This window comes from Oncorhynchus tshawytscha, linkage group LG27, assembly GCF_018296145.1.
Source record: "Oncorhynchus tshawytscha isolate Ot180627B linkage group LG27, Otsh_v2.0, whole genome shotgun sequence".
Taxonomy (NCBI): domain Eukaryota; kingdom Metazoa; phylum Chordata; class Actinopteri; order Salmoniformes; family Salmonidae; genus Oncorhynchus; species Oncorhynchus tshawytscha.
Genome location: NC_056455.1, coordinates 14,473,002 through 14,485,378, shown reverse-complemented (window position 1 = coordinate 14,485,378; position 12,377 = coordinate 14,473,002). Strand labels below are relative to the sequence as shown.

The 12,377-nt window shown below is 40.0% G+C and overlaps 1 protein-coding gene across 1 annotated transcript; it reads left to right on the top strand.

Moving 5' to 3' along the window:
• Positions 1–5,816: 5,816 nt before the first annotated feature.
• Positions 5,817–12,028, top strand: fmc1 (formation of mitochondrial complex V assembly factor 1 homolog). Its single transcript, XM_024390485.2, has 2 exons — positions 5,817–6,065; positions 10,821–12,028. The coding sequence occupies exons 1-2, from the start codon at positions 5,937–5,939 to the stop codon at positions 11,022–11,024; spliced, it is 333 nt and encodes a 110-aa protein (XP_024246253.1). The 5' UTR covers positions 5,817–5,936; the 3' UTR covers positions 11,025–12,028.
• Positions 12,029–12,377: the final 349 nt, after the last annotated feature.

Here is a 12,377-nt window from a genome sequence, read left to right as displayed (position 1 = left end):
TGTCATTATGGGGTATTTATTGTGTTGATGGGTGAGAAGAAAAATCTATTTAATCCATTTTGAATTCAGGCTGTAACACAACAAAATTGAATAAATTAATGGGTATCAATACTTTCTGAAGGCACTGTATTATAAGAAATATTACTGTATGGTGGGAAAACTACTCATAAGGCAGTCCAATCTCAATATACAAAAGCTTTATTTGAACATGCGTGGGGTAATCTATTCAATTCGCTATTTGTTCTCACAGACAGACATCTTATACAGAGCGTGGATGGGTGGGGTGTTTCACATAGCCTTCAAATGAGTCCGGTACTTCTGCTTATCACCACAGATAGTAGAGAAAGAGAAATACAAATCATATCAAGGACACGTCCACTCTCCCACACATCATGGGATAACTGTAACCATGAAACTCTAAAAACTTAAAGGCAACTTGAAGCATTGCAATTTAGCAATCTTACAGAAACTAAGAGGAACAAGATGGCCTGCACCTTCTTCAGGCCATGTAATATAACAAAATACATTTTCCTCTTCCACAACTGTGATGAAAATTCCAGATTGTCTTTATAATCAAATAACATGCAGCTCAGACACCCATACATACCCCTGGTGGCATGTCTTGTGGGGTCTCTCCACAGTCCAAAACGAATTCACGGCAATAATGGGGATCCGAATAAACCAATAAGCATCATAAAAGGGGCCATTTATTACAATGTACACCATTTATTAGGTACACCATCCCGTTCACGAAAATGGTTCGCTCCTACAGACAGGAGTCAGGTGGCCGTGACTTGCTTTACAAAGCAGGCATAGAGGCATTCAGCTACTGTTCAATTAGACATTAGAATGGGCAAAACGATTGACCTAAGCAACTTTGAGTATGGTATGATCGTAGATGTTAGGCGCACTGGTTCCAGTATCTCAGAAACTGCCAGCCTCCTGAGCTTTTCACGCACAACAGTGTCTAGGGCAGTGGTCACCCACTGGTCGACCACGATCAACTGGTCGATCTCCAAGGCATTCCTAGTTGATCACCAAACATTTCTGTTAAAAAAACTACGATAAGGCTTTGCGTTCCTATTTTTTAAATTCAGTTTGTGCTGTTGGCAGTAGGTGCAATTCAGCAGCCCTAATATCGAAGGTAAAGTGTTCCCATTTTGAACCATTTCATGTGTCTGAAGAAAAAACTCTGCCCACCTGGCATGATCAGAGAGCATATCAAGTGCACCTATAGGCCTACAAATGAGTATAGCAAAGTGTTCTAACAAGCTTGCGTTATTATTTGCGACTTGTGTCTTTCTAATATCAAGGAATATTTCACTTTCTCTGGTTATAGAGTAACAACATGAATTGGTGCATGAGGCAGAAATACAACCCTGTCCTCAAACATGTACATCAGAAGTTATGGGCAAAGACAGAAAACATCCACATCAAATGTTATATTTTTCTTCATAAAATAACATGGGGAAAACAACCACTTTTTGTGCAGTATTAATTTACCATACTTACAAACCACTTAATGGAAATGGACATTACTGTATTGTACATAGGCTGGTCATCTAGGTTTGTACCTGTAGACTTTCCATCAGCATGAAGAAAAACAATGACCAATACAGTAATTAAGTACAGTGAGACATCAAGTGGTTTGTGATGATGTGATGATGTGGCTCAGTTGGTAGAGCATGGCACTTGCAACACTAGGGTTGTGGGTCTGATTCCCACGGGGGACCCGTATGAAAAAGTATGGATATGTACGCACTCACTACTGTAAGTTGCTCTGGATAAGAGTGTCTAGTAAAATGAATGAATAGACCATTTCTGGAGGCAGATAGACATAAGTTGCATTTACAAAGTGTTTCAAGAAATTGGAAAACAAGTGATTTTGTATTCATCAAGTATTACCAGATTAACTGTTTGTACAGAGAATTGTCATACTCAAGTTAAAAATGCTGGTAAACATTCAAATACAAATACATGTTTTGTTTTTTTTAATCACAAAAGTGGGCCTTTACTAGTCCTGAATTAGCAGACCGATATAGACTCCCAAACTACTTCCCTCGGCTATGCTAGTGGAGGTGGTGAATTGGTGTGGGAAATGTTTTCCTGGCACACGTTAGGTACCTTGATACCAATTGAGCAACATTTGAACCCATTCCAGGGCACCCCGGTCCTTCACAGAGAAAAGAGCATGGCTTCCCGAGGGGATGGCCTCAGTTTTACGGGCTCCTGACCAAATATGCTGTTTTGTGGGGGTTTTAAACTTTTTTTACATAATGTTTCCGCCATCGTTTCTTATGACCAAAAAGAGCTTCTGGACATCAAAACTGCAATTACTCACATTGAACTGGGTGAGGATTTTTTTAATTAATGAGTCGGAGGCGAAGGATATACTGCTCCTCCCGGACCAAGCCCAAATCCCTGCCATTCGTATGAAGAGGAGACGCCGTTACAGAGGTCGTAGAACCGGATGCCTGGCGAGACTGCGCTGGTAAGATCGGTGGTGGTGTGTGTGTCTGTCAACAACAGCTGGTGCACAATCTCTAATATTAATGTCTCAAGGTTATGCTCGACTGAGTTAGAGTACCTCATGATAAACTGTAGAATATTTACCAAGAAAGTTTTCATGTACAGTTGAAGTAGGAAGTTTACATACACTTTGGTTGGAGTCATTAAAACTTGTTTTTCAACCACTCCATACATTTCTTGTTAACAAACTATAGTTTTGGCAAGTCGATTAGGACATCTACTTTGTGCATGACACAAGTAATTCTTCCAACAATTGTTTACAGACAGATTATTTCACTTATAATTCACTGTATCACAATTCCAGTGGGTCAGAAGTGAACATACAGTAAGTTGACTGTGTCTTTAAAATGCTTGGAAAATTCCAGAAAATTATGTCATGGCTTTAGAAGCTTCTGATAGGCTAATTCACATTATTTGAGTCAATTGGAGGTGTACCTGTGGATGTATTTCAAGGCCTACCTTCAAACGCAGTAACTCTTTGCTTGACATCATGGGAAAATCAAAAGAAATCAGCCAAGACTTCAGAAAAACATTGCAGACCTCCACAAGTCTGGTTCATCCTTGGGAGCAATTTCCAAATGCCTGAAAGTACCATGTTCATCTGTACAAACAATAGTATGCAAGGATAAACACCATGGGACCACGCAGCCATCATACCGCTCAGGAAGGAGACACGTTCTGTCTCCTAGAAATGAACGTAGTGCAAATCAATCCCAGAATAACAGCAAAGGACCTTGTTAAGATGCTGGGGGAAACAGGTACAAAAGTATCTATATCCCCAGTAAAACAAGTCCTACATCATCATAACCTGAAAGGCTGCTCAGCAAGGAAGAAGCCACTGCTCCAAAAAGGCCATAAAAAAAAGCCAGACTACAGTTTGCAACTGTACATGGGGACAAAGATCATACTTTTTGGAGAAATGTCCTCTGGTCTGATGAAACAAAAATAGAACTGTTTGGCCATAATGACCATCGTCATGTTTGGAGGAAAAAGGGGAAGGTTTGCGAGTCGAAGAACACCATCCCAACCGTGAAGCACAGGGTGGCAGCATTATGTTGTGGGGGTGCTTTGCTGCCGGAGGGACTGGTGCACTTGACAAAATAGATGGCATCATGAGGAAAGAAAATGATGAGGATATATTGAAGCAACATCTCAAGACATCTGTCAGGAAGTTAAAGCTTGGTCGCAAATGGGTCTTCCAAATGGAAAATGAACCCTAGCATGCTTCCAAAGTTGTGGCAAAATGACTTAAGGACAACAAAGTCAAGGCATTGGAGTGGACATCACAAAGCCCTGACCTCAATCCAATATAAAATGTGTGGGCAGAACTGAAAAAGCTTGTGCGAGCAAGGAGGCCTACAAACCTGACTCCGTTACACCAGCTCTGTCAGGAGGAATGGGCCAAAATTCACCCAACTTATTGTGGGAAGCTTGTGGAAGGCTACCCGAAATGTTTGACCCAAGTTAAACAATTTAAAGGCAATGCTACCAAATACTAATTGAGTGTATGTAAACCTCTGACCCACTGGGAATGTGATGAAAGAAATTAAAGCTGAAATAAATCATTCTCTCTACTATTATTCTGACATTTCACATTCTTAATATAAGGTGGTGATCCTAACTGACCTAAAACAGGGAATTTTTACTTGGATTAAATGTCAGGAATTGTGAAAAACTGAGTTTAAATGTATTTGGCTAAGGTGTATGTAAACGTCCGACTTCAACTGTATATACTTAGTAACTGTCTATTTAGCATCACAAACCGATGCTGGCACTAAGACCGCACTCAACGAGCTGTATAAGGCCATAAGCAAACAAGAAAATGCTCATCCAGAGGACTCCTAATGGCCGGTGATTTAATGCAGGAGAACAGAAATCCGTTTCAATCAATTTTTACCAGCATGTGACGTGCATCTAGAGGAAAAAATAACTCTAGATCACCTTTACTCTACAGAGCTCTCCCTCGCCCTCCATTTGGCAAATCTGACCATAACTCTGCTTACAAGCAAAAACTCAAGAAAGTGATGCGCTCAAAACTGAAGTGGTCTGATGAAGCGGATGCTAAGCTACAGGACTGTTTCACTAGCACAGGCTGGAATATGTTCCAGAATTCATTCGATGGCATTGAGGAGTAAACCACATCAGTCACCGGCTTCATTAATAAGTGCATCGATATGGATTACAGTCAACATCTGCACAGAGCTAAAGGCTAGAGCTGCCGCGGGTCGAGAGTTTCAAGTTCCTTGGTGTCCATATCACTAAGGACCTATCATGGTTCAAACACACCAAAACAGTTGTGAAGAGGGCACAACAATACCTATTCCCCCTCAGATGGCTGAAAAGATTTGGCATGGGTCCTCAGATCCTCAAAAAGTTCTACAGCTGCTCCATCGAGAGCAGCTGGTTGCATCACCGCTTGCTATGGCAACTGCTTCTATACTAGGCGGTGTCAGAGGAAGGCCCTAAAAACTGTCAAAGACTCCAGCCACCCAAGTCATAGACTGTTCTCTCTGCTAACGCACTGCAAGTTGTACCAGAGCGCCAAGTCTGGGACCAAAAGGCTTCTTAACATCTTCTACCCCCAATCCATAAGACTGCAGAACAGTTAATCAAATGGCTACCTGGACTATTTGCAATGACCCCATTATTTTATTATTTATTCATATATTTTTGCACTGACTCTCAGTCACAGGCTCGATGTACACTCACAGGACTCTAATCACACACTCACACATACTACACTGACAATCCAACACACACAAAAACACACAAAACACACACTCATGTATATTGACGCCACATGCACACACATTCACATTCCTTCACATACTGTACGCTGCTGCTACTCTCTGTTTATTATCTATGCATAGTAACTTTAACTCTACCTACATGTATATATGATCTAAAATACCTTGACTAACCCGTACCCCTGCACATTGACTTGGTACCTCTCATATAAAGCATCATTATTTTAATTTTATTCTGTTACTATTTTTTCTTTAGTTTATTTACACATTTTCCTATTTACTTTTTTGAAACTCTGCATTGTTGGTAAAGGGCTTGCAAGTAAGCATTTCACGGTAAGGTCAACATCTGTTGTATTCGGGGCATTTGACAAATACATTTGATTTAACACCTTGAATCCATGCCCACAAAGAATTCCGGATGTTCTCAAGGCAAAGGAGGGTCCGACCCGGTACTAGATGGGTGTACCTAATAAACTGTCCACTGAGTGTAATATCTTTTGAATGAGTTATCGACATTGCAATGGTTTGAAACGTGGGCTTTTATTTTGAAGGTTTTAATTATTACTATACGAAAGTGATGTCATTATTTGTGCTCCTGGTAGTAGGTGAGCACGAATGATTTATGTATAATTGGTGCGCACCCAAACAAGCCAGTCCAACATGGCGTCGTTGTCTTCACCTCTACGCCTTTGCCGGGGGATCCTGAGGGAGATACGAGCGATTAAAGGGCCGGAATACAAACAATCTTTGGCATACAATTATGTTTTAGATCAATTCCGTAAAAACCAGGTAAGTCATGTTGATGAGTAAATGAGGTTAGCTAGCTACAACTTTAATGAAACCACGACATCTATCCACCATGGTAACGTAAGCTAATGTAGCTAATTTAGCTAGATTGCTGTGGTTAAAAATGTGTTCGCGACCCCAACCACAATTTAGCCATCCTGGAACGGGTTATCTTCAAGACTAAGCTGCATTGGTGACTTTGTTATGGGACTAATTTGCTGAATTACAGCGATAAACTAACGTTATCCAATGGCAGCACCAGGTTAGTATCATTGGCCCTAACGTTACTAGTAACTTAGCGGGCTAACCAAGCCAAGGTGACCGTCACGAGCCTGTGTCTTAACGTTAACATTAGTGCTACTTTTCCTCCTATGCACTATTATTAGGCCTAGATATTGCAGGACTACCGGCATGAAATTCATAAATAACCATTGTCAATGTTCAGTTGCTGCAGCAGTGCAGAAATGTACAGTGATTCTCAACAGCAGACGCTTCAGAGAGATTGGGGTACCTGAAAAGGCAGGATAACAACTAGGTAACAAATTGAAAATAACTGCAGGCCAAAATATTTCACATTTAATTTAGTGATGCACCAATATGACATTTTTGGCCGATATCCGATATTTTCCTTGCCAAAAGAAAACGATACAGATAACTGATATTTAAAATGTTTGCACCCTTTTAAGCATTCCAGTACAGTTAAATAGTTAAAACCCACACATGGACGCCGTGGTCTAAGGCACTGCATCTCAGTGCAAGAGGTGTCACTACAGTCCTGGTTTGAATCCAGGCTGTATCACATCCGGACGTGATTGGGCGTCCCATAGGGCGGCACACAATTGGCCCAGCGTCGTCCAGGATAGGCCGTCATTGTAAATAAGAATTTGTTCTTAACTGACTTGCCTAGTTAAATAAAGGTTACACACACACACACACTGACCAAAAAGTTATTTTGTTGGCATTTACGTGTATCCCCATTTACCAGTAAAACCTAATCCAAACCTATTTCTTTCACTTACTTGCTGTTTCGTTGTTCATTTGTTCAGTCGTTTCATTCTCAACCAGGATTTCTATGGAACGCGTGTCAAAAAATTATACACGTCAAATAGCACTATTTGACCAATCAGGACCGGAATTTGTCTGCACGTCACATAATAATTTAACATATTCATAATTTTTTTTAACGTAGTTATTACACTATCACTCGTATTTCATATGTCACAACGACTCATCGACGCTATGATGCTGGTAAAGTTGTCTCACACACCTACAGTGCTGGTCATTAAAAAAAAGCTAGCTAGCTCATGGATGCAAACAATGTTCTTCCCGAAAAACATAGCAAAACGATCTGTTTCAGTAGCTATAGTTTCATCATCTAAAATAACCATAAGACAGTTCTTATTTGATTAATGGTGGTTGGACCCATTTATGTGAAGCTAGCCACGATAAGGTTGAGCCACAATAGTGGACTTTGCGGTTAGCCTTCAAAATAAAAGTATGTCATTGACAATGATGTAAATTAATACAAATAGTATAATTATGCCATACTTTAATTTTGAAGGCAAAAGGTTCATCGGTATTGGCTTTTTTGGTCCTCTAATAATCGGTATCAGCGTTGAAAAATCATAATCGGTCGACCTCTACTTCTTACGGCTGAAATCACGTTAAAACTAATTGTGACTAGCAATCCGGGAGCGTAATCATAGCCCCAAACGAATTAGCAAAACGCAGCGGACATGAATACCCCTAGAAAAGTTTCCTATTCATGAACATCACAAATGAAATATATTGAGACACAGCTTAGCCTTTTGTTAATCACACTGTCATCTCAGATTTTCAAAATATGCGTTACAGCCAACGCTAGACAAGCATTTGTGTAAGTTTATCATGGCATGATGCTATGCTAGGCTCTGCTGGCAGCAGGCAACATTTTCATGAAAATAAGAAAAGCAATCAAATTAAATAATTTACCTTTGAAGAACTTTGGATGTTTTCACTCAGGAGACTCCCAGTTAGATAGCAAATGTTCCTTTTTTTCCAAAAATATTATTTTTGTAGGCGAAATAGCTCCCGTTTGTTCATCATGCTTGGCTGAGAAATCGACCGGAAAATGCTATCACTACAACGCCAAACTTTTTTCCAAATTGGCTCCATATAATCGACAGAAACATGGCAAACGTTGTTTAGAATCAATCCTCAAGGTGTTTTTAACATATATATTCGATAATATATCCGTCGAGGCAATTGGTTTCTCATATGTGTCATATGTGTTAATACTTGGTGGAATCACCTTGGGCAGCTGTGAATCATTTGGAATAAGATTCTACCAACTGTTTCCAACTCTTTGGGTTACATGCACTCAGTTTCTAGTTTTAGGTACACCACCCTGTTCAAGAAAATGGTTAGCTCCTAGAGACCGTGAGTCACGTGGCCATGGGTTGCTATATAAAGCAGGCATCAAGGCATTCATTTTAATGTTTGATTGAACGTTAGAATTGGCAAAACAAGTGACCTAAGCTACTTTGTGCATGCTATAATCGTCGGTGCCAAGCACACCGGTTCCAGTATTTCAGAAGCGACCGGCCTCCTGGGCTTTTCACGCATGACAGTGTCTAGGGTTTACCGAAAATGGAGCGACAAACATCCAGTCTGCGACAGTCCTGTGGGCGAAAACAGCTTGATGATGAGAGGTTGAAGGAAAATGGCAAGAATCGTGCAAGCTAACATGTGGGCCACAAACAGGAAAATAACGGCACAGTACAACAGTGGTGTGCAGAACGGCATTTTGGAACTCGCAACAGATCTACACAACATACTCCTCATTTTCACAGATGGGCTATTGCAGCAGACGACCACACCGGGTTCCACTCCTATCAGCTTAAAACAAGAAGAAGCGGCTCCAGTGGGCACGTGATCACCAACACTGGACAATCCCGGTTCCTGTTGCGTCACGAGTGTAACCATCTCTATTTTCAAGTATTGTGGTGGCAACATCATGTTATGGGTATGCTTGTCACCAGCAGGGACTGAGAAGTTTTAGGATCAAAAGACATATGAAAGGAGCACAGCCCAGGCAAAAAGCTACAGGAAAAACCCACCTCAGTCTTCTGAAAACCTAACCCTGGAGTAGAGTTTTATTTTTCAGTGGGACAAATAAACATTTTAATGCAAAAGACACACCAGAATGGCTTTCAAAAGTGGTTGATGTTCCTGAATGGTCCAGTCTCAGTCCTGACTTGTCTCAGATTTAGATAAAAAAAATATATCTTTAAAAAAATTAAGCATATTTAAGATTTTAAATATTGCTGTCCATCAATGATTCACAACCAAATTTACTGAGCTTGAGAAATGTTGATTTAAAAACTATGGCTATGCAGTATTTTTACCTTAAGAGTTGTGCAAAGTTGGTAGAATCTTAATGAAAGTTATTCACAGCTGTAATGGTTGCCAAAGATGCTTCCACCAATATTAAACCTATTAGTGCGGAGATCCCGCTAGCGGGATCAAATTCGACAACATCCGGTGAAATCAGAGTGCGCCAAATACAAAATCGTAATATTAAACATTCAAGAAAATACAAATGTCATACATGATTCTTTAGCTTAGAATCTTAGTAATTGAACTGCGTTGTCAGATTTCAAAAAGGCTTTACGGCAAAAGTATTGCATTCGATTGTCTGAGGACCCCGCCTCACGTTAGCATATTTTCCAAACCAGCACAAGCATCACGAAATGGTAAATAGCGATAAAATAAATCACTTTTGAAGATCTTCCTCTGTTTGCAATCCCAAGGGTCCCAGCTACACAATGAATGGTAATTTTGTTCGATAAAGTTCTTCTTTATATCCCAAAAACGCAGTTTAGTTGGCGCCATTGAATTCAATAATCCAGTCCTTCAACATGCATACAAAGGATTCCAAAAGTTACCAGCAAAGTTTGTCTGAATTATGTTTTTATTAATCCTCAGGTTGTCTAATATCTAAATAAACAATATTTCAGACAGATTGCCATGTTCAATGGTAAAGGAAAAGAACGAAGAGCACACCCGCGTTCATGGCACAAAAATACTACTTTTGCCCTGGCGCTCAACTTCGAAAGACTAAAAAATTTTTTTTATGAAGTATTTGTAAACAACCCTAAAACCTTTTTTATAAAGAATGTTGACATCTACTGGAAGCCATAGGAACTGCAATCTGGGAGGTGGAAATTAGATCTTTCAATAGCATTGCATTGGAAGTCATTCGGAGCTCCAAAAACACATTTTCCGGATCGATTTTCCTCTGGTTTTCGCCTGCTATATCAGTTCTGTGATACTCATTATTAGACATTAGTTTTCTATCCAATTCTACCAATTATTTGCATATCCTAGCTTCTGAGCCTGAGTAACATGCAGTTTACTTTGGGCACATCAGACAGGTGGAAATTCAGGAAACTAGCCTTACTCGCAGAGGTTAACTCGGGTGTGAAGACACACAATCAAAATATCTTGTATTTGTTTATTAATTTGGAAAATGTCCTATACATTTCTTTCACTTTGAAATTGTAAAAGAGTAAATTAAAAATCCATTTTAGATTTTATTTTAAGGCAGCAAAATGTGAAGACAAGGGGGGTGTTTACATTCACTCGGCACTTTATATTTCTTTAGTAAATGTATCATATCTATTTGCAAGTGTAATTGCTGCATAAATTCACCTTCAATGGTATGGTTTATACATGCTTTTTATCTTAATTCTGCCCCTTTTTTTTTTTTTTTTTTAGATCACTGGGGAGAGATATTGTCGTGCTCAGGAGGAGGCCCTCCATGCTTCGCACAGCTACCTCTGTCTGCTCACCTCCACCCGGCAACACATTGCTCTCTACGACATGTACCATGGAAAAGGGCAGCGTGACACAGAGGAGATGGCAGGAATTGTGGGGCTCAGGCTGCCCACCCAGCCTGGAGGGAAGGGCTGGGAGAAGTGAGAGAAGGGATGGGAGAAGACTCTCGTACAACATCAGAGGGTTGTAATCATCACGCTGGACCTAATGCAATTTTGATCTTTTACAAAACAGAGGAAGAGATAAAGGCTGCAACGAACAAGGACTGTGAATTGTGATTATACAAGGGAGGATCAAAGCTATTAGAAATATGTGATTCCCAGCTTTCCCCACCACTTCTCACTTTGTCTGTCTTGAGACAATGGCTGTAATTTAAAATCTTTGTAAATACAATGGGACAAATTCTGCCAATTAAAGTATTAATCACTTTTATCGGGTCACCATGACATCGCACTTTTCTTGCAATGTGTATGCTGCTAATTATCTGCTAATAAAACACAACCAATTAAATAATGATATCCCTTTTAACCTCAATTCAGCAAGGTTTACTTGGAGCAACGTATGATGTTCAGGTAAAGCACTAATACTCGGCAGATAAAACCGATGCTAATGAACTCAGTCGTATGTATATTTTAAAGGACATCAGGCAATTAAAATGTCTGGTTAATTAAAAGATTAAGCATTACAAAGAGGGTATGATAAATCAGATGGATGGATCATTGCGTGGCCTTTGATATTTTAAATGTTTTGTTCTTCACTACCCTTAGGCCAGTGGTTTAAACCGTGTGAAGACCAGCCAACAGTGAAATAAAGGTCTTAGATAATGCTAGGGCATGCAACATAAGAGAAGTATAACAATATGCATTATTTTTGTCTCGTGGGTGTTTTATAAGAGTATTACCAGCACAATGGAAAACAGCAGATATGAGTTGTATTGCTTTGTACTGGCAGATTAATTTGTTTCATTGTGTCCATGGCAACTGGCATTTCTACCAACTCCACTACATTTTTCTCTGCAGTCTTTTGACATTTTTTTATAGGAGTAACATGTATTAGCTTCTGGGAACTGTTTTTTTTTCATTCTTTGCCCTTTGCTGCTATGTGTTCATCCTGGATTATTGTTAAAAAAGAAAGCCTCGTTAACTGTGCCCCTATTGGACTTCATTCTCTTCTATTCATCCCATTTTCTTAGTTAAATCTGTGTATCTGCGTAACTCTCCCCATTCCATTTGTTACACGGTGACTAAGATTGTCTTCTGTGTGGGTTTAAATAGATTGACCCTAGAGCTACGCAGCACACTGTGACACATCGGGACAAGAAATATGCTTGCACATGCGCGGCAGCACCCACCGTCCACATGCATGCAGTGGGAATGTAATGCATAGTGGCACACCAACAGATAGCGTCAAATTATATTGTTATAAAGTCGCAAAATAACACGCGTCTCTACACCCCACTCCTGCATTCATACCAAGACATGGAATTACTTTGACACA

Bases quoted from the DNA above. Each gene is read 5' to 3' on its own strand.
- fmc1 (XM_024390485.2), top strand. From the start codon at position 5,937: ATGGCGTCGTTGTCTTCACCTCTACGCCTTTGCCGGGGGATCCTGAGG. The intron at 6,066-10,820 runs GTAAGTCATGTT...TTTTTTTTTTAG, and splicing joins ATCAATTCCGTAAAAACCAG to ATCACTGGGGAGAGATATTG.